This window comes from Pieris napi, chromosome 18 (genome assembly GCF_905475465.1).
Source record: "Pieris napi chromosome 18, ilPieNapi1.2, whole genome shotgun sequence".
Lineage (NCBI taxonomy): Eukaryota > Metazoa > Arthropoda > Insecta > Lepidoptera > Pieridae > Pieris > Pieris napi.
Window position 1 is genome coordinate 4,655,588 of NC_062251.1, and position 24,037 is coordinate 4,679,624.

Below are 24,037 nucleotides of genomic sequence, written 5' to 3' on the forward strand. Positions count from 1 at the left end.
GAACGATCCAAAATGGATCGGCTATCCCGCGATCCGCGATGCGTGGAGCGTGGATCGTACTAGCGCCCGAACCCAATAATTAATCCACAGATTGAAAACAATCTGAGATCAGACGACAGTCGCTCGATCTCCTATCTGCATCACAATAACCAAACTAGCTACGAAGACTATCCATTTTTGGCGACGGATAGAATGGAATCTCTTGCCACTTTGTCGTTCCATTTTACCGAGTTTACACTCATATTTGATAATCAATTTAAACCAAATAAAGGAAATAAAACCGTAAAATAACATTGAAATATACATGTCTATGTTTAAAACATAACAAACAGCTTTTTTTAATTATTTTAAAAACTGGTGTAAGTTAAAATCTGTTAAAATAATTAACTGTTGGAATCGAGCTTTCGTTTGGCATTAAAGTAAAACGTAACGCCTACTGACAATTTAAAAGTTTAACAGCTTTCGGAAGTGAAATATAATATTGTTTTTATATTTTAATAATTTGAATATGGATATTGAAGCGGTAAGTAATATTTATCATAAAATTGTGTAATAGATAATAACGTTTCAATTCACATAAACGCTACACATTTATTTTCTATCTAGTAATAATTGTATTTTGCACTTTTCCTTGTTTTAGTCCAAAGGTAAACCTTTATCAAAGGACGAGACGAAAGCGTTGCTTGCCTTCATTGTGAAGAGCAAAATAATTAATAATAAGACAACCAGCGCTACCAACAACAAGCAGAAAAATGAGGAGTGGAAATGTATAAGCGAAAAATTTAACGCCACAGTAGCTATAACTCGGCGTACCCCGCAGCAATTGAGATTAAAGTGGGAAAATTTGAAAAAAAAAATCTCGAAGCACTAAAATCAGGATGAATCACATCAAGGTTAGTTGTAGTTGGGAAATGTTAACTGGAGTATTTGAATAAACACAGCACATAGTATATATTGTATAAATTTTGGAGCACCGGAGTACATACCCCCAGATGAGATCTTTGACCACGTGTCCTCATTACTAGGAAGTACTGTGAATGGGTTTACAGTCGAGTTTGGGGGTGACGCAGAACCAGCTGAGTTCTGGGGTGATGCAGAATCAGCTGAGGTCATCAGTGACACTGGGGCTTTGCATGAACTTAATAAGGTTGTGGGAATAGAGGGTTGTCCGGTAGAGGTGCCAGCATTCTCGATAGATACTACATTGCCTATACCTAATGATGTGGTGATGGATCCAATAATGGTGGTAGATAATGGTGGTGCGAGTACACTAGCTCATACTCCAGATAAATCAAAGAGTCATTTAACACTCCTAGAGCTAGTGTTTCGTTTCTTCGCAAATAATAGTGTAGTAACTATTATTTGCGAAGTTTTTTAAAATATTTAATTTTTTTCACATTTTAATATTTATCATGTTTTACAGGTAAACAAAATAAAAAACCTGACGAGGGACGTACAGAAAAAACTTAGCCATAGCAAAATATTATTCAACGAAACAAAAAATACTTGATGCTAAGTTAAATAATATTTGGAGTCTTAATATTTAGTTTAATATTAATGTTTTTTATTACTTTTATATCTTTTTTAATTTCAAACTTAATATAGGTACTTTTCACTTCTCGTGACTTTCCTTGTTTTCCTCTTGTATTAGTTATACGTAAATATTAGGATTGGAAAACGCCGGAAAAATTTTTTATTAAACAATCTAAATATTGTTAATAAAAGTTAGGTTTAAACAATTATTTTATAAGTATAATTTTTTTTATAGTCAAAATGGCAAATATTGTAAGAGTACCTGTAGAAATAGTAAAAATTATACCTGTTTTTGATGGTGATTCTAGATTATTTCCATTATTCAGTAAGAAATGCGAAAACATTTTACAGACATTTCAAGGTGGCAATTTACAAAATGAATATCTATTTCACGTAATTACCTTAAGTTATTATTAAGCAAACACTTTGGTGATCCAAGGTTAGAAGATTGTCTGGCTATGGAATTAGATTCCCAAAAAAGGATAAGAACGAAAGTCATTTAGATTTCTGTCACCGTCTCCAACATTTAAGGAGCATTTTATTCTCCAAAATAAATGAAACTATAAACAACTCCGAAACAAGACAGGCAAAACAAGCAATATAATAATAATTCAGCATTAAACGTTTTCTTATTTAATCTACCAGCGTATCTTGTAAGATTAGTGAGATTACGTTAAGATAAAGTTACCACCTTGGAAGATGCTTTAAAATACGTGTTGGAAGAACAAAATTTTCAAACGGTTTACGATAGTAAGAAACCTTGGTTTCCAATCAAAATTTTAGACCTAATTTTAACTCGTTCCAAAACAGGAATTCTCATCCGAGACAAGTCAATAATTTTAATTCTCCAACCCATAACGTCCAAATGAATTCGAATGCATCCAATTATCAAAATAATTCAAGTAATAACTCTTTACAATTTAGAAGTGATAGAGCATTAAACAATCGAAATAATTATAAAGCGGTATTTAGGTCACCAGTAAAACAGTAGCACAGCAGCGTCGGCATTTCACGAACACTGCATTGCAATACCAAGAATCGCCCATGCCATCGACCTCCAATACCGATATTACGATGAGAACAGCGAGTTCAAGACGCGTTAATTACACTGATACCGATAATATTCAACCATCTTATAAAATATGGAAACAAAGTTTACTTTAAATAGATATTTATTAATTGGAGTTTACTCCTTAAGAAACGATTTGAGTTATAAGGCCCGGTGCGGAAATTTTATGAGGAGTAAAATCAAGTGTAACAGGAAAAGTTGAGGAGTTATGTAGACTTTTCTGTTTTGAATTCACGTTTTGACAGCCACGTTACAACATTGTCAGTGTTGACAGGTGTAAAAAATTAAAGTAGATTGTCTAGCGTGCCATAGAGTTTAGTCAATAGTAATGGTCAGTGAAATTAAAACTAAAAAGATGTTCATTCTTATTCTTCTCTTACTATAAAGGTAACTTTGGTCACAGAAAGAAAATCCTATTTGGGCATAGATGATGTAGGTACGTTTTATTACTACTACAAAAATTTATATTATAAAAACATATATCCACAGAACATTATCGCCATTTTATCGTTCGTAAGGAGTAAACTCCAATCGTGCGTCGTAGCTGACACACACACACATATTTTTAAGAGTATAAATGTCTTTATAACATAGTACGTACAGGGGTACGAATATAATTATTAATTTAACTTAAAACATCTAGAAACGAATATTCTTATACAATTGCCTTTCTTCATCACCTAAGCTTTATTTATAACTCAGAACTCCTTCACTCTCTGGAGAAGCTTCGATCTCTTTTATTTTATTCCAAGAAACTTTAACTTTACGAAAGTTCTTGGACCAATTTTTTGCAAAAATGCCTTTTTAAAGTCTAGAATCATATATTGCTTAACCTCTAAAACAGTATAAGGCTTTCCGTTTGTTTTGGCCCATCGAACTAACGAATACCACTCATCTGGCGAATAAATCTCTTTACCTTTCGCCGATTTTTCAATCAAGGCATGAACCGGATCGCCTTAATTTTGCGTGTGATCTTTTTCCAAGAACCGATGGCAAACTTTAATTTTCAGTTTACATGCAACCAACAAGTACTTGTAAAAAACTATATGGTTACGGTTTTGACCACAAATAAACTTCAGTCACTCCTTTTGAAGCCAATCTGCACATAACATCGTAAAGACAACTTGCTACCTCATTAGGCCCTGTTGCAATCTGTTCGTCCCACATATAGCAATATCCTTCTTTGGATGCCAATCGTATATAGTAAGATTATACACATTAAGTTTTCGCTTGTAATAGTAAATACTGATATTTCCATGCGGTGCGCTTTCTGGAAATCGAAAACAATGCATGCTTTTTTGTTGCCATTACCAGCTTTTACTTTGTTTTCCAGCTTTAACATTCGAGCATATTCCTTGTCCTTCTGATGTTTTTCGTATATTTGGAGGTGCTTGTCAGAAACTGCAGGCGTGTTCTTAAATTGGTGGCCGATGTCACATAGATCTTTTTTAGGAACATGAAAGCCAATGTTCATATTATTATTTACTATATCTTTATATTGCCTTACAGTCTGCACTTGTTAAATATTTTTGAAAATGAAAATTGTTAAGATTAAGTAATCTGCAATGTATCTACATTTATAACGTTAGTTCTAAGTTTGATTTGTTATGTTGGCAACACTGCTTTTGTCATTGAGTAATGAGTCCGGTAAAATAAACACCTTGTTTAAGAAATATATCTTTTATTATTAAATCACTTCAAAAATGATAATCTAAATATTTGATGCTTGAATTTTTTCTAACATAGTGTGATTCCATCGGTGCAAAAGAATTAACATGATCTAAAACGCTTTGTTTCATTTCGTCTGTAACTACTCTACGGTGATGTTTATGGCGACCTCTGCCATCAATAAAAGTATCAAAATCAGTTGATTCATGTATTTTTTGTATGGCAGTATAAACAAAATCGTTACTTATGGAAAAAGTATTCAGGAACAACGTTTTACATACTTTTTTAAATGCTACTTTGTTATCATTTGATTTAATTGGAAGATAGTATTTTTTTTTATTTCCTAATATCCCCGACTCTTGTGGTGCGGGACCTTATTTTATACTGTAAGCTGACAGGCCGCAAGGGTGGCATTTGTCCATAGACATTCGTGTTTAGCTTCGTGTTACAAGCCGCCATTTTGATGTGCACACAGCGAGCCGTCGTACATACCTTTTTCTCTCGGGACCTTGCCGCGAACGGACGGGTGCATCACTCCACATCCATGCGTATCGTATTTTATGTTGTTTATGTTTAAAGATAAATATTAGACATTATAAGTGTGTTTAAAATTAATAAATGTTTCTTTTTTTTTAATATAATTGTTTGTTTATTATAATACATATATTTAGTACAAACATATACATACATACATTAAGAAATTTCCTAATATATATATATATATCCATACATAAAAATACATATTTCTATTTTATATTCATGGGCTAGTGGGGGCCCGTCTCACCTCTGCTACGCTCTTTTTGCAGCGAGTGACACATCTCACCACCTTACTGCAGAAATCTTCCAGTTGCGATCTGAAGTTTCTTAATATATCCGGTAAATGCTCGGTCGTTACCTTTATATCGATTTGTTGCTCGAGATCGCACCTGGAGACTCCGAACACAGGACATTCTATAATGAGATGTATCACTGACTTGTTTGTGAGTCGCACGTACACAACGGATCTCACTTCAAGCCAAATCTGTGCAGGTATTCAGCAAACGCCCCACGTCTTGTTAAGATCTGCATCATTTGTGGGCTAGGTCTTTTTTGTCTAATAATTTTGTACCCGTCTATAACACTACTAAGGGTGCGTACAGACTATGTAATATGTTATATAACTTGTGTTTTATAACACGTCCACATTATGTAACCTTGTTATTCAACATTATAAAATAAAACAATACTGTACACATTAGAATAACAATGCAATATAACAATGTTATAAAACCATTTTAAATAACAAAAGAAAAACAAAAAAACGTAGATGCTGGGTTAACATGTTATTATAACATGTTTTATAACATTCAGTGTCCACATTATCTGAAACATGTTGTATAGCAATGTTGTATAACATGTTATGTATGTCTGTACGCACCGTAATAGTATTAACAGACGATCGAACTTGGTACGGGCCCGACAGCGGATTCCGTACGCTCCATACCATATCCGTTCGTCTGGAGAGTTGTCTGCAGAACATTATTATTATTATTTCGTGTACGCTCGGTCCGATGGTTTTTCACATCGAATTTGGTCCGCTCCGTAGCAAAAACGCGAGTCTGTACGCTCGGCACGGCAGTCACGTTTGAAACATTCTGGAGGTAGCACGTGCGTCAGCGCATGTTCGCACTATGGCGGAGATTAACAGAACGCGAAGTCCTTGTCGATGTTTTGGCACTGTATAAAGACTTTTCGTGCTTGTAGGATACATCACATGAATTGTATTGCAACAGAGATGCTCGTAATCAAGCTCTACAGATTCTTCGGGATTGTCATTCAAGGTTTGATAGAAGTATCACTGTAAATGATGTGAAAAAGAAAATAGAGAATATGAGAGCCGCGTACAGACGAGAGAGGAAAAGGTTAGTTAAAATCAGTCTTTCATTTTAGTATTTTTCATTTGTTATTTATATTATGACAGTAGGTAAAAAATTAAGATTTGTGTTTTTATTGCAGGTAGAGAAGAGTAAATCTAGTGGTGCCGGGACAGAAGACATTTACACACCATCCTTGTGGTATTATCAATATTTTACGTTTTTACACGAAAAACAGAATCCAGCGGTACAAGGAGTAGACAATTATGACGACTGTGACAGCGGCAGCGAGAGAATTGTAAGTTATTAAATATTCAACACATTTAATGTTTAAAGAACTTTATTTCTCATTACAAAAATTATTTTTTATTTACATGAGAAATTTAATATTAAGTATATACGATCGAGATACACGTCGCCATCAGCTAGCCCAATTTTAGTCTAATGGGCCCATTCTGATGTGTATCTTTAATGCCCTTTTGAACTGATCAATCACTCTAATGTTACGAACCTTAGACGGCAACATTTATCATCCTTTCTTGAAAATCAACACGACCTTCGCCATGAAAGTGATCAGTAAATATTTGCCGAACTTGTCTCCCAACTTCTGTGCGCTCCCTTTCACTACGAAGACCGATGGAGATATCGTTTTGTCGCCAATCTCCTGGTCGGAAGGTGTGTTGTTCGACATCTTCAAAATCAACACAATTTCTAGTCATATAGGGGCGACTCTTTTTTCGTTGCAGTAAGTCGCTCTTCAGCAGTAACAGCTTTCCTCATCACAGTATCAGTTTTCGTGATTAGAGGTTTAACCAAATTTAAGAGTTCCTCAAAGATTTCGTGATCTAGTCGCAAGTATATACGGAAGTCTTCGCAATCGAGCGATTTGATTAACTTCATGTGACTAAATTCATCACGGTTTTTTAAATATGTTTTTGCCCACTCATTTCTTTTTTTTCGTGATATTTGTGGCGGCATTACTGTTGCCGCAACAACAATCACAATTTTAGCGCGCTTGGATAATGTCGGAGGCATGACGTCTGAACTGTGTACACGCCACGCGGTTACTGCGAGATCCGGCCGTGTGTTGTCAGTAGCGGATTTGGTACGCCATACCAATCCGCTATCCGGCCCGTACCAAGTTTGATCGTCTGTTTATACTATTATAAAGAATTTTGTTGTTTTAGCGGCATGTTTATGGGCATCTTTGTACCGTTTGTCCCAGTCCGATATCGTTTTCTGTCTAACATCTTTCCTGATGTGGTAAGAAAGTGGTATCTTTACGTAATCCACTTTCGTCCCCAATGTTTCCGCCGCCTCCTTTGCTAAGGCGTCCGATCTCTCATTTTCCGGTATAATGTGGGCCTTAATCCAATGAAGTTCAATGTCTTTGATGCCTTTTTCTCGGCTTGTTCTGAGCTTATGAAGGATTTCATCTACCTGAGGATAGTTAATAATGTAACTGATCAAAACACTTCAATGTGGCCGTATTTTAAAATGATGCAGTTGGTAAAAGATGACGTTGCCCCAGAATTGAGGTAATTTAGATGTAATTTGCCACTAAAAAAGTTGATGCAAGAAATGTTTCTTGCAACTTATGCGCGAAAAATTATAAAAGCAGCGGAAATACAACCAATTTAGCAACCCACTTAAAAACGAAACATGCCCAACTTACATTAAAAAAAAGACAAATATTAATACAGCTACAGATAAAGCAGACGGAAACATTAATAATATGTCGATAGCGCTGTTACCATTATCGAGGCCAAATACTGGACTTACTGAGAGTAACAGCTTCTCTGACAACCAAGAGGGTCAAGGTAGTAAGGTATTATGTTTTTTGCAGTATATTAGTGTAGATTTAGAGAGGTACGCAACTTTCCGTTGTTTAATGTTTGCAGAACATTAAACAACGGAAGGTTGCGTACCTGGGCCACGTGTTGCGCCATGACCGCTACCACCTCCTTCAATTAATTATAATGGGTAATATCCAGAGTAAACGGCGAGAAGGAAGAAATCATGGCTTCGCAACGTTAGAGAATGGACAGGTATTGCAACTGCGGAAGAGTTGCTGCATCTGGCACAGGACAAGACACGCTTCAAGATACTGACGGCCAACCTCCAGTAATGGAGAGGCACTAAAAGAAAGAAAGAAAGTGTAGATTTACAATCATGTTCTATATAAGTATAAGTCTAAAATCTCTACTTATGTATAAGGTTAATCACCAAGAGGAGGATACTCAAAGCTTAGACAATATTTCGGTCTTTTTAAGATCGAAATTAAAACAACAAACGGTTTTGCAATTATTTGAAAAAAGTGCAAGTTATGATGGTAATATATTTGAATTTGTTATTGTACATATACATTTTATACTTAAACTTGTTTATTAATATTTTTTTAAATTTTAGATGGAGGAAAGCGCCATATTGCAATCACCCAAAGTTTAGTCTCATGATCATTAAGGATAATTTACCCCTTTATTGTGTTGAAAAAGAGGGACTAAAACAATTTGTTCGTACAGCATGTGCTCGGTATAAATTACTATCAAGATTTAAAGTAAATATGTTAGATCTCTCTATAGTTTCGATTCTTAAAAATCGGATGATATGCTTTTGAAATTTAATGCTTATTACAAACAATTGTTTATTTTTAGGTAACGGATTTAATAGATCAAAGATATAGTACAACAAAAGCTATATTAGTTAATCATTTACAAGAAACAAGATACCATGAGTAGTGACATAGTTACAATAACAAACTCCACAAGAAGTTTTCTAGTCGTCACAGTTCAATTCCTGAATGTTGCTGATGCGAGTCTCAACTGCTGTTGTCTTACTGCCCATTACATGACAGGGGTAAAATATTTTTGAATATATTTTCGAGTTTGTTTTAGGTATTACGATATATTACATCAAGTAAAGTAAAGTCTACTATTACTGTTGAATATATGTAGTGTATAAAGTTTTGCACGAGTGTATCTAGATGGCGCTAGCTGTTATTTAAAACGCTTTCAAAGTATATTGTAAGCTTTATATTGTCAGTTAATATATGTAGATTAAATGAGTATTGAGCTATCGAAGAAAATTTATTCGGTTTACTCGCGGGCTCACCAGGGAGCTTGGATAGAATTATTCATTGGCACGTTCGAGTCGGATAGACCGCGATCTATCCCATTGCACTAGAAACCAGAGGTTGATCGCCCTGAAGGTGCATCGTCGTGACCCGGGCGTGGGTTTACGACCGGTTGGTTAATGAAATGCCCGCGCACTTTACCAACCGAGAAGAAAAGTGAAAGTGAAGTGTAACAATCCGCGAGTAGAAGGCGTGGCGTGGAGCAGCAAAGCAGTCTTCGGAGGCGCAGGAAGTCTTCACCAGCAGGGCGTGGCTAGAATCAGTCTTTGGAGGCGCAGGCAGTTTTCTGGGACATACAGGAGAATATATTAAAGATTGTTTTGAAAATATAATGAGCGAGATTTCTATTGATAAATCGCAAATTGTAAATTTCTCAACCGACAGTGGTGGCAACATGGTTGCTGCTGTAAACTTATTTTTGGGAGCAAAGAAGAGGATTCCTTGTGTTGCGCACACCATAAATTTGATCATAGATAGTGTTTCAAAAAAAATGCAAAATATTCCAATTTTAACTTGGGTTTCGGCACGCCTCGGACGGATGTTTGCTCAGTTCGCTTACAATATACGAAGATAAAGGTGGTTTATAATGAGAGAATTAAAAAAGATATAATCATCCAACACTGTGTACACAAAATACGCGCTTAAGCATTTTTCAGTTATTAAAAAGATGAATCCCCAAATGTATATGTCGTGGGCTTATCGTTAGATTGGCCAGATCGAGATATGCCCGGGCACTTCTTGAAACGCCGGCACATCATGATTCGGCCGGGCATATCGCGATGCGCCAAGTAAAAGGTTGGGCAGATCGACGAGAATAACGTATTTGTCGATATTCCGAGCTAACAACACGGCGGATCGTGAAATAGTTGCATTTCGCGCCGATAGTGGCGCTGTCTTCGCGCGCTCGGCTTTGTTTACGCGAGCGGAAGATGGCGGCGTTACAAACAAGTGAATGTGGTGTTGATATTATCAAAATGAACAGTGAAAACGAAACAAAAAGTGCATTTAAAGAACAATATTACCATCAGTTACTTGATTTCTATGAGGGACATAAAGATTCTTCGCACAATGTAAAAAAACCATGGACTTCTCAACGTATTTTAGAGGTTAGTATTTAGTTGATAAACAAGTGTTTATTTTTGCATAATAATGTGTAGGTGATGCGTTTCTCTCATGTCATTATGTATTAAAATTCTTAGATTGATTAAGTAACTAATGTTTGTACGCTAAAGTTCCATTTTATTTTTTAGGTTATTGAACAAATAAAAAGAAGTAGGGTGACCATGCAGCGGGTCTCTTCGGACTATTATTGGAGTGCAAAATATGATGTCATGGAAACTTCTGACAAAGATTACTTAATTTTCAAAAGAAAAACTGCCGATGATCCTACAGTGCGCATAGTCGCCGTAGATGAATATTTTGATGTATTAACAGAAGTTCACAAAGCTGTTGGGCATGGTGGCAGAGAAAAAATGATATATAGTATTAAAAACAAATTTCACATACCGAAAAAAGCTATAGAAATATACATTAAATTGTGTGCAGTGTGTGAAATGAAACGTTCCATGCCAAAAAAAGGTATAGTGACAAAACCAATTATATCACCAGATTTCAACTCACGAGGTCAGGTAGACCTTATTGATTTACAATCAGCTCCGGACGGGGAATACAAGTGGTTAATGAATTATCAGGACCATGCTACCAAGTTTCTACACTTGAGGCCATTGAAATCTAAGAGGGCTGTGGAGGTGGCGTTTGAACTATTTAAAATATTTTTGGAGTTTGGTGCACCATTAATTTTACAATCTGATAATGGGAAAGAGTTTACAGCTCATGTCATTGAAGAACTTGTGCAGTTGTGGCCAGAATGCAAGATCGTTCATGGAGGCCCTAGACGTCCTCAAACGCAAGGAAGCGTCGAACGTAGCAACCAAGACGTAGAAAACATGTTGCGTTGTTGGATGAAAGATAATGATTCTGCTAATTGGTCTGTGGGTTGCTACTTCGTACAGTATTATAAAAATTCATCTTTTCATCGTATAATTGGTAGATCACCCTATCGTGCCTTGTTCGGTTCTGACCCCAAAACATTACTGAAAGGTACTAATATCCCGGACAGTGTTATTTCATCTATTCAAACTGAAAAGAAGAATACTACGACAACCTCGATGGAGATAATCTTGCCTGAAGGGACAAATGTTGATGGCTTAAGTAGTAAAGCACTAACGCTTGATGATGAGATGGTTTCGGCCAAAGTGAATATTTCTGAAGCATTAAGTGTACAGGATGCCCCAACATGTATAAATGCGGCACCGGCGCCTGCCAATATCGCAGACAGTGTTATTTCATCTATTGAAACTGAAAAGAAGAATATTACGACAACCTCGACGGAGATAATCTTGCCTGAAGGGACAAATGTTGATGGCTTAAGTAGTAAAGCACTAACGCTTGATGTTGAGATGGTTTCGGCCGAAATAAATGTTCCTAAAGCATTAAGTGTACAGAACGTCCTAACAAGTGTAAATTCGGCAACAGCGCTTGCCAATCAAGATCTGAAAATAGAAAATATTGAAACCGCCGAACAAAAACTTGAAGCAACTAATTGTTCACCCAGAAATGATACGTCCTGTATAGAAGATTTAGCTTTGCAAACTGTTAACAGAGCTTCTACTAGCAAAGATGTTTTTGTCGTTTCAATTCAAGGGGTTTCAGCCAGTAGCGACACGTCACTAACGACTAAGAAAGCCGACTGCAATACGCAGATTTGTTTGGTTTGTACCAAAGAAACAACTGGAGCTCATAGTTGTAGATCGTGCTTTAAACCAGTTCACGTTATATGTGGTCTCACTGACGGTGAAGAAGGTTACGGGTCTCAGATTTTATGTTTCATATGCAAAAGAGAACAAGACATTGCAAAAGAAAGAGCACAAACTCTTAAAGGTACCAAACGGGCTGCAGAAAAAATGATTGACCAAACAGTCAAAAAGCTTCCGTTATTAGAAGTTGGTAATAGCGTCTTGATAAATGTTCCAAAATTTGATCGTGGACCACTTGATACCAAGAACATCGCAGGTAAAATTGTTGACATTAGGAATGGTGTATTTAAAATTGGTACTACTTCTGGAACAATAAAAAACTGGTTCCCGAGACAAGAATTACAAATTTCAGCCAAAGATTATAATGGAGACATTTCTGAATCATTTATAACATTGCGTCATGCAGTCACATGTCAGTCCATGTTTGGAGGTCAAGGTTTCCAGAAATGCTCCTGCAGGCCTGCCAGAAATCAATGTCACACCAAAAGGTGTGCATGTTATAAGAATAATGTTCTCTGCACTTCAAAATGTCATCAAAGTATATCATGCATCAACAAATGATAGATATCTCAAAAAATATTTGACTTTCCTTTAATATTCAATACAAAGTTTATTTTCAACTGATTAAGTCTGTTGTTAGTCTGATTGAGGAACATTTTTTAAGTAGGTACCTATTTAATGTTTATAAACATTTTTTAATTTAATTTCTCTTTCTGCATGGCGGTTGTCGGGTTGTATTACCTATTTCTAAAGATTTTTTAGGTATTTAAATGTTACGAACGTTTGGTTTGTTATCTTATTTTATTACCAAAGGGCTGTGATTGAATGTGCCATTTTTAGAATTTTTTGACGATGTTATTAATGTTTGTCATATTTAATAACAAATAATAGGTAACTATTCTTTGAAAAACTATTTGACGTTCCTATTAATATAAGTTTGTTTTCAACTGATTAATGAGTCTGATTATTTAGTTACACTTTATTATTTAAATAACTCATTTTTAATGTTATTCATTATTTTTTAACATTTTCATTTAATTCTAGCTGTTGCTCGTACGTGCCGTTTTCTACGTGATGGCTGTGTTAACATTTTATTAAACCTTACTGTTTATTTACATATTTTATTTGCCTCAAATAGGCGTTTTGTTATTTTCTCTCCAAAGAACTGTGATTCTATGTGCCACATTTGGAATTTTAAAAAATAATGTTAAGTTAGAGCTTCATAACAATAATTATTTTCAATTTTAATAAACATTTTAATTCTTAACTTTATTTTTATTTGCTAAAACCTTGGACACCCTACATAATCGATATGCCTAAAGTATCTCTGGCCAAATCGCCAAACGTTAAGTGTTGAACGATATGCCCTGTGTTGGATGGCCAGATCATGATGTGCCGGAGTATCACGTTCTGCCTGGGCATATCTCGATCTGGCCAATCTAACGATAAGCCCACGACATATATACTTTCATTAGTCAAAAGAACATGCCACTTCTTAAAATTCCCGATCAAAGCAGAATACGAAATTCCATCCGTATCACCTCGACGTCCGGCGTTCCACAACTGAGCGTTTTTCAAGGCAGTTTTTGCCGCGCACCACCACTTTGTAGAGTAAGCCCACTGAAGTATTTCCGAACCAATTCGACTTATAGTGTCCTTCAAGAAAAGAGCGTACCAATTCCTAAAAGGCCGGCAACGCACTCGCGAGCCCTCTGGCATTGAGAGTATCCATGGGCGGGCGGTATCCCTTAACTCCTGCCCGTTTGCCCCACGTTCTATAAAAAAAAAAAATATTCAAGGCAGTTTTATCTTTACAATTTCACAATAGTAGCTGCAAATCACAATTAAATAAAGAGTGTATGGTGGCAAGGAACCAAAACTACCGTTACATCGTGGAAGGATTTCAAAGATGCTTTGAGAAACACCTATGCACCGAAGAAACCTGCATATGAAATTTATTTAGAAGCCTATGGAACGAAGCAAGTGCCTGGCGTATCTACAGATGATTTCATCACAAGAAAGATGATGTTGTTCTCAGAATTGCCTTCTTGAAGCCTAAAGGAAGAGGACAGGAGGACGACCAGCACGAGTGATTGCAGTCATGCCACATATAATGCCGTCAATAGATGTACCAATAGACTGTGACACATTAACTATAGCAGAAGGTAAGATAATTTCCCAAAGATATAATTCCTCATCATTTTCAACCAACTCACATCCACTGCTGAACATAGGCCTCTCCCAAAGTATGTGACAACACTCACCCTACCAGACTTAAGAACAGGTATATTAGTTGACCTGCATGTTATCTTATTCTAACCAATAAAAGACACCTTCATGTTAACGTATTAGATTGTTTACGTTTCTAGCTGGTACTGGTTATGACAATGACGATGAAAGCTGGAGACCAAAGAGGGCAAGAGTGTCCAGTATAGAGGCCACACTTGAATATGTAAATCAGCCGGGAACAAGCCAGGACTGACTGAAGAAGCTGGGTTGACGGAAACCAATGTTGAGCTCACCACTGAAAGTGAACCCTATCAGCTATCAGCTACACAATCAGCAAGCAGAAAAAATAAAACTTCATTTGAAGACATTTTAAAAAGTGATGGACAACCAAAAAAATTTGAGATAGAAGTGGAACAAATGCTCTCTGGTGCTAGTCGGAAACAGACGTGTTACGTGCTGTGATTAAAAAGTTCGAAATTTTAACTAAATTTCTACACTCAAAAGTGAACCTTACCAATCAGTCTTAAAGTCGTATCAGTTAAAAAGTGATTAATCAGTTAAAGACCTTGTGTAGCTGTGAGACTTACGTGCCTGCGAGTGCGCAGCACCGCGCACCCCCGCGAGTAAAAAGAACCGCTGCTATTTTTCGTCGCACTCTCGCATCGAAACACACCTCGCTACGGCGACACAATGAACCGGCAGAAAACGTCGCCTCGTACCATGCTGATAAGCGGTAGCGAGAGCGCTGGCGGATCAGTACCAAACTTATCAACTTTGGGTGATAATGAATTTCAAGAAAACATCACTCAGAGAAAACGCAAGGAGCGACCTGAAGTAACCGATAACAAAGAGGATTTCTCAAGCTTCCGTAACGAGATGATGACGTTCTTGCAAGAATTCGGCAAAACCCAAAATGAAAATATAAACCATATACGAGAAGAAATGTCAGAGATTAAAAAAGAAATAAAAACCATAAAATCAGCCACAGAAAACTTTTCGAAACAATTTGAACAAATGAAAAATGAAATTGAAAACATTAAATCCAACAACAACAAAACTCAAGACAAAATTAATATAATAGAAAAGGAAATATCTCATATTAAAGGTCAACAAAACACAGATGAAAGTTCAACAACTAAATCGCCACTCTTATGTAATGAGAACCTTATACTTGAGCTCAAAGACCGATGTGACCGTGAGAAAAATGTAATTATCGTGGGTATATCGGAAACAAACGACAAAAACCCCAACACAAGACGGAGCTACGATAAAGAAGAAGTTATGAAATTAATGAGGTCATTGTATGACGACTGTCCAACACCAATTAAAACTATTAGACTAGGAAAATATGTACCTAACAAGAACCGGCCGATAAAATGTTACTTTAATACTACAAATACCGCAAGACACCTTTTACGGAATAAGAAAAAAATGCCTGAGAATATGCATATTTACGCAGATCAGACCCCAACACAAATTAAGTATTTACAACAAGTAAAGGAAGAGTTAAATACACGATTAGAAAAAGGCGAAAAAGATCTTGTTATTAAATATATAAAAGGATTGCCCACAATCATTGCAAACAAAACAAACCAAAAAAACCTATAAACGTCTCGATACAAAAGGCAAAATATACGAGTAGATTATGTCACCAAATTGTACAAAAATACGAAGACATTCCAGTGCACCCATCCTCACTAAGATTCTTTTATGCGAACTTGCGAAGTATCCGGAAACCCGGCAAATTCGACGAAATAAAATGCATATTAAAATCGATTACGGCAACTACCCACGTAATTGTATTTACTGAGACATGGATTAGATCGGAGAGTGACGCTAAATTGTACCAATTGCCAGGTTACAAACATATCTATAACTATAGATCGACGCGTAAAGGCGGTGGCGTTTCGATTTACGTACTCGATAGCATACAATACGATTTGACGGAAGAATTATACGAAGATGAAAACCATTATTTATGGATACACATAGATAAACTATCTTTAAACATCGGCGCGATATATAAACCTGGAGCAACTAATGTAGACAACTTTTTAGAGATCTATTCCTCACAATTAGAGCGAAGAAATCGAACCATCGTCTTCGGAGATATTAATCTCGACCTACTTAAAACGGACAACGATGCGACTCACTACATAAATGAAGTTAAAGAAAATGGATACGAAATATTGAATAAAATAGATAGTTTATACGGCACTCGCCAAACCAGTTCGACAAATACTATACTGGATCATATAAGCACAAACATAAGTAATCACACATTTAGTATATCATTAATTGAATCGAGTATGTCCGATCATAAACATATGTTCCTGGAAATAGGCAAACTGGCACCACAAATGAATAAAAAAATACAATATAAAGCTCCGGATTACGACAAATTATATAATAGTGCCGTTATAGCTAGCTACATAAATGACCACAATGACTATTACTACTTAGAGAATTTTTTAGACTTATTTTTATTCTTAGATTTATTTTGGAACAGATCAATGCGAATAAACAAGAGAAAACAAAAGTTTTGAACAAGCCTCAGGAAGACTGGATAAACAGAGACATCATAAATTCAATAAATTTACGTAACAGTTTGTGGCAACAAACTAAACATCACCCGGACGACATTAATCTACGCAAAAAATTCTATGAAGAACGAAACAGAGTGAAAGCCCTTATCAATAAACATAAGAAAAAATATTATTACAACCTATTTCATAACAACTTCAATCAGCCTAAAAAAATGTGGGAGATTATTAATAGCTTAGCATTGAACAGAGTAAAGGACAAAAGTGCCCCTCCAAAATTAATGTCGAACTCGGGCCCCATCACCGAAGGTAACCTGATATGTGATTTATTTAATTCATTCTTTTCATCAATAGGCGCGAATTTGGCTAACAAAATACCTAACAAGTATCACGTAAACACTGGTAATATTCTGATGTACGAACCTAGCTATACACACGACATAACGTTAGATAAACTCTCGCCGTGCGATACGCGCGAAATCTCAAAAATTATCGACGATCTCGACAGCAACACCAGCACCGGTTTGGATGGTATTAGCACCAAATCTATAAAATGCCTAAAAAATGTTATTGTTGAGAGGTTAACTAATTGTATAAATGTTTGTTTACAGAAAGGTATCTTCCCCGACACACTAAAGGTTGCTAAGATCAGTCCCATACACAAATCAGGATGTAGAACTGATCCTAGCAATTATAGGCCTGTGTCGGTCCTATCTGTTTTATCAAAAAATTTTGAACGGGTTTTATATACCCGCCTGAACAATTATCTAAGCGAAAAACATTTTTTGATCGAACAACAATATGGCTTTCGTGCTATATCATGTACTCTTACGGCAGCGACTGATTTAATCACAAAAATCAAAACAAATATTGACCAAAAAAATATTGTACTAGGTATTTTTATTGATATGAAAAAAGCATTTGACACTGTGAGTCATCAAAAGCTTTTACAAAAATTAAACAATGCTGGTGTCACAGGCACAGCATTGGATATGTTTACATCCTATTTACTAAATAGGTGTCAGGTTGTAAAACTAGGAAATTTCAAGTCTTCAATCCAAAACGTGCCATATGGTTGCCCTCAAGGCTCCATAATAAGTCCCTTGCTATTTTTAATTTATATTAATAACATTAACAAAATAGGACTCACAGGTCATCTAATATTGTACGCGGACGATACTTGCCTATTTTATTTCGGCGAATCGATTAGTGATTTAATAAATAATGCTCAGAAGGACTTACAGCTACTCAGTGAATGGTTAAAATATAACTTATTAACTATTAACACATCTAAAACATCTCATATGATTTTCGCCGCAAGAAATAAACAGATTTCAGACTACCCACCACTAATAATAAATAATGATGCAATAAAACGCTCAACTCAAGAAAAGTATCTCGGACTAATATTAGATGACCAGCTCTCCTGGAAGTCGCATATCGATCATGTCAAAACAAAACTAATGTCATTGTTAGTTGCACTACGTAAGGTTGCACACTGCATCCCAAAAAAAATACGAACTATTATATACAACTCTTTAGTAAAATCAAATCTTGAATATTTAATTGAAATATGGGGATCAGCCGCGAAAACTAATCTAAATAAATTACAAAGGACCCAAAACAAAATTATAAAAGTTTTATTCCATTATAACCACCTAACTCCAACTAAAATATTATATGAAAAAACAAAAATACTAAATATTAGACAACTATATATATGTAATGGAATGATATTTCATTAATTTGAATTTGACGCGTCGGAGTGACACGCGATAAAATGGCGGATGACGTGTAAATTAATTTAGTGGATTATAGTGTAAAAAGATAGATTAAAGGATAAATGAACATTAAATGTCTTTTCTTTGTATTTCAGGTAAGAATAATTATAATAGTTAGATCATAAGTGCATTATATTATAAAATGTGATAAATAAAATAAAAACTTTGTATTTCAGAGAAACAATTTTGTGTTTTCATTTAGAAAAAATCCTTAATAATATTACTTATAAAACGACATTTTTGTTTATTAAAAAAAGATGGACCGGCTGCAATTTGAGTTTACGATGATAGCCTCAATCGATGGCAAATCTAATATATTGGCCATAACTTTAATATTGACAGATGAAGGAAAATGTTATGTTTTACCTGATGAACTGAAGCCGGTGATTCATCATAAAGATATAGTTAAATTGAACACTTTTTCAAAAATAAAAAATAGTATAAAGAAAAGGCACCAAAGCAGAAAGATATGGGTAAAATTAGATGAAGATCTAAAGAAAACATATATAGATGAGGAAGGTAATATGCAATTTTTAGATCAATATTTAGAGGAAATGAGCACAAAACAACCAAGAGGCAATGATGATAATTTGCAACATATCCTGGAAAAATTAATAGAATCTACGACAAAAAAAGAAAATCAACATAATTTAAAACATGTTTCAGAGAAATTTATTATTGAAAAATTCACAAGTAAGAATCCTAATGCAGTGCAATGGATAGAGAATTTTGAAAAAGAGTGTGAGCGTTTTAATATAACAAAAGATGAAACAAAAATAGATATATTGAGATTATTTTTAGAAAACTCCAGTTTGGATTGGTATAGCTCGATGGTAATTAAACTATCAGTAAATTCTGAATGGAATGAATGGAAAGACAAATTTTTAGAAACTTTTAGGAACCAAGGGTGGGATGTAGTCACAACTGCTTTCACATTCAAGTATAAAGAAGGGCTGTTAATTGATTATGCTATAAAAAAAGAACGGCTTATACTAGACATAAATAAATCGATAGATTCCAGAACAATGATAGATCTAATTGCAACTGGTTTACCTGGTTTTATCTTGAATAAGTTAAACAGGGACGAACTCAACAACACTACTGATTTGTTCAACGAGATAAGAAAATATGAAGGTATGATCTTCAAGAAAAACTCAACTATAACAAAGAATATATATTCTTATAAAAATAAAACTAATGAGAAGAAGCCATGTAAGACTTGTGAATCCTTGGACAAAGGAATTAGATATCATCCGGAGGAGTTATGTTGGTTCAAGAAAAATAAAAATGAATCTGAAAAGGTTTTTAAAGCCAAAAATGTAAATAATAATTCGATTATTGAAGTAGATATGAATACTGAGAAAAAAAACGAGTAAGTACACCATTAATCAAAATCAAGCTTTTATTAGAAAATAAACTAGAAGTGAGCGGTGTTTATGATTCAGGCTCACAGATCTCTTTAATAAATTCAAGATTGATTAAAGTAAAAGAAAAAAAAGACAATGTGAATATAACATATATGAAAACGGTTAATGGTGTGAAGAAGACAGATGGCTTGATAACAATAAAAATAAAAATCTTTGATTTAGAAGAAGAGGTCGATATATATATAGTAGAAAATGAAGATTTTGAGGATTTTATAATCGGATTGGATATGATAAAGAAGTTCAAATTAATCCAAAATGAGGACTTGCAGATAGAACAAAGGAAAATAGACAGGATGTCTAAAGATAACAGAAATGAAGATAAGAATATAAAAATATATGCAATAAATTTCAATGAACACATAGAAACAGAGGAATTTGTTAGTAAAAACAGATCCTTTCTTTTGAAGACAAATCTATTAACCACAACAAAAAAGAAACATTGGAAGAAAAAAGATGACCTACAGATTCAAAATGTGTAAAGCACCAGGACCAAAGATCACACTAATACTGATAATGATAATAAAAGGAGGCATTACAACAGAAGAACTCAGCTCAACATCGTGCATAAATGTCAAGAACAAAATGTGTCAATCCACTAGTGGGTCTCTAGCATTGAACATACAGGCATGTGGGGAACTTTTCACCTTGACTAGCAACGAAGATGTGCAACACACCTGTGAGTACATGGAATCCTGCTCATCACACCCCAAGGACTGGAAATGTAGTGTGTCCGGACACCCAATAGATTGTTTTCATTGCTTGAACAGGAAATATGCCGCTAAATTCAGAGAGAACTTTGAAGCAATGAAGCAATATCTAAATGAAAATAATGTGAAATTAATTTTTACAGCTGTGAATACACCATTCTCAAATGGCTTGAATGAAAGGTTAAATCAAACAATAGTTAATAAAATAAGATGTAGAATAAATGAGAAAAATAATAAGAGAACATGGACAACAGTGGCAAGAGAATGTATAGAGAAATATAATGAAACAGAACACTCCGTTACTGGTTTTGCACCAAAATATTTACTGGATGGTACAAATGTCAGCATTCTACCAAATGAATTAAAAATAATAGAGAGAGAAGACAAGTGGATTGCTGATAAAAGATTGGCATTAGAAAATACAATAAAATCCCACAAGTACAATAAGAAAATATTTTATAGAAAAAGAAAAATGCAAGAGTTTAATATAGGAGACAGTGTATATGTTGAGAATGGAAATAGACTGAATAGAAAGAAATTAGACGAGTTAAAAATAGGTCCTTTTAAGATAGTAGGGAAAATATCGAACTCCATTTACAGGATTGACACGTAACAGAAAAACAGAATCAACTTTGTTCCACATAACAAAATTACAACCGGTTACAACAGAATCTGAAGAAGATGAAATATAAGGAAACGAATATGAAGATAGCTATTAAGTATAGTGTGTAGATATATTATTCAGAATTTTTTTCTCTTAGGGGGGGAGATGTAATGGAATGATATTTCATTAATTTGAATTTGACGCGTCGGAGTGACACGCGATAAAATGGCGGATGACGTGTAAATTAATTTAGTGGATTATAGTGTAAAAAGATAGATTAAAGGATAAATGAACATTAAATGTCGTTTCTTTGTATTTCAGGTAAGAATAATTATAATAGTTAGATCATAAGTGCATTATATTATAAAATGTGATAAATAAAATAAAAACTTTGTATTTCAGAGAAACAATTTTGTGTTTTCATTTAGAAAAAATCCTTAATAATATTACTTATATATATACTACACATGCATCCTAGTAAAGAAAATTATAACAAATTCCATCCAATCAAATATAAAATTACATAAAAAAACAAATACAAACCACTTGAGGAAAAAAAATAAACTTCAACTTATAACACCGCGGACTAATTACGGAAAAACAACAATATTATTCGAAGGAGCACAGTTGTTCAACAACTTACCAGAAGAATTGAAACTGTGCGAAAATATAAATGTTTTCAAAGGAGGTCTAAAAGATTATTTGCAATCAGTAATGTTTCCAACGCCCTAGAGAGACTAATATTATATAATTTTAGAATTAAGTACCTACTGTATCTCATTTTAAGCGAACTAATTAAGTTCTTATGAGTAATAAAGTTCTTTAAACCTAACATGAAATTAAAAAATCAGTTAGAAATAGAATTTTTTAAACAAAAATATAAATTAAAATTAGAAATTTTTCAGTTAAAAAAAGAATCAGAAAATAAATGATTAAAATGAAACAAGTTTTGTTTTGATTTTCTTTATTACCAAAACAAATTACCTAGTTAAATTGTGTAATTACAGATTGCTGGAATGCTAGGAGATCTTTAATTGTTTCTGTGTTCTTCAACTTCTAGTGTCTGATCAGCAAGATCACCATCGTCATTAGCATCCCCTCTCTGTATACCTATATTATCCAATACAGCACAAGCTATAATATTATATTACTGGTATTTGTCAATTTTGACCGTAGTCCTAGCTGCAAACAGTAAAGTTTGAGCTAAGTCTAAGTCTGCGGTTACGAAACTGGCGACACCCAGAGTGACGGCGGGGCGGCGCGACGGCGATGTAATCAAATGCATTAAAACATTAAGCGCTGTGTACGAAACGGGCGACGGCGGAGCGGCGCGATCGAGCGATGCACGGGCGGCGGTAGACCAGTGGCGGCGCGGAGCGACGAGAACAAACTAGTTTGAGTTTCGCCGCTCGCGCGGGTACATAGGGTTGCATTTTTATCACAGTAATAATATGGAAATTATGGAAATTGACAATGAAGAGTTAAAATCTTTCATTTATCAAAACCGGCTATATGGGACAGTAAAAACGTACACCATAAAAACAAAACAGTTATTATAAAATGTTGGGAATACAACATTCAGTTAATGAGAACCTGCTTGACCTGGTAATAAGCATTGGTTCGAAAGTAAATTATCATATAACAAAGCAACAGCTTAACTTTGTAGCCCGCACTCCATCTCGAGAATCGAACAGCACGAAGTCCATAATTGCGAGTTTCAATAATAAAAGATACGTCAAGGAGGACTTTGTGGCTGCTGTCAGAACCTTCAACAAAGATATCTTGGGTTTACGTGGGTCAAGCAAAATTTATGTGAATTAAACCACAAAAACCGCAAAAGAGATGGACTGAAAGTTTGTTTGGGTCAAACATTGCAAGATACTGGCTAGAAGAAAATATAAAAAAAAAATTTGAAACACTTGCAATACAAGGCCAAAATTTTGCTGCCTGACTACAGAGCCCGATGTAAAAAAATTCACATGTCACCATTATCATTACGACGTGGTATTGCGAACACTATCTACCTTATGAAAAATGCTACTGGTGCGGTCGATTGTACCGAGCTAGTAAGCAAAATAAAACTTCGAACATATAACAAAACAATTATAATCATGAACCTATTGCATGTACCCAGAGTAAACACAAAATATAGAGGGAGCAACTTTATGGTTAGAGCGGCAAACAAATTTAATGACTCAACGATTGACATTGATATGTTCGCTGAGAGTGTGAGGACAGCAAGGAAAGCTGTAACACAAAATTATTTCAACCATGAGATTTGTAACTGGCCCACAATTTTATATATATACATATATATTTCTGTATTGTGCGTCTGTCTGTCGATTGTTGAAATTTGAAATTTTCACAGATCATTTCTGCGGAAAACAATGCCAGGAAACTAAGTACCAACAGAAAATATTACTACAAATATCCCAAACAATCAGATGTTTCAGGTACCGTCGCCTGAACAGACCCGTATCGATGCATTTACAAAATCTTTAAAACCATCTCGAGACTCGAACAGCAAGTCCATAATTGCGAGTTTCAATAGATAATAGATACGTCAAGGAGGACTTTGTGGCTGCCGTCAGAACCTACCACAAAGATATCTTGGGTTTACGTGGGTCAAGCAAAATTTATGTGAATTACCACCTTACTTCAAAAAACAAAACTC

At 35.0% G+C, this 24,037-nt stretch overlaps 1 protein-coding gene and 1 long non-coding RNA gene across 2 annotated transcripts; both read left to right on the forward strand.

Moving 5' to 3' along the window:
* Positions 1-9,942: 9,942 nt before the first annotated feature.
* On the forward strand, positions 9,943-14,131 carry LOC125058867 (KRAB-A domain-containing protein 2-like). The gene is made up of 3 exons (XM_047663010.1): positions 9,943-10,362; positions 10,507-12,027; positions 14,111-14,131. The coding sequence occupies exons 1-3, from the start codon at positions 10,186-10,188 to the stop codon at positions 14,129-14,131; spliced, it is 1,719 nt and encodes a 572-aa protein (XP_047518966.1). The 5' UTR covers positions 9,943-10,185.
* On the forward strand, positions 14,129-14,721 carry LOC125058422. The gene is made up of 2 exons (XR_007118399.1): positions 14,129-14,237; positions 14,442-14,721. It is a non-coding gene; the product is annotated as an uncharacterized LOC125058422 (long non-coding RNA).
* Positions 14,722-24,037: the final 9,316 nt, after the last annotated feature.

What these genes read in the sequence shown, in the direction of transcription:
- LOC125058867 (XM_047663010.1), top strand. Translation starts at nt 10,186, where the DNA reads ATGGCGGCGTTACAAACAAGTGAATGTGGTGTTGATATTATCAAAATG. An exon ending in CTTCTCAACGTATTTTAGAG is followed by an intron (nt 10,363 to 10,506) that starts GTTAGTATTTAG and finishes TTTATTTTTTAG; the next exon opens with GTTATTGAACAAATAAAAAG. An exon ending in GCAATACGCAGATTTGTTTG is followed by an intron (nt 12,028 to 14,110) that starts GTTTGTACCAAA and finishes TGTTGTTCTCAG; the next exon opens with AATTGCCTTCTTGAAGCCTA.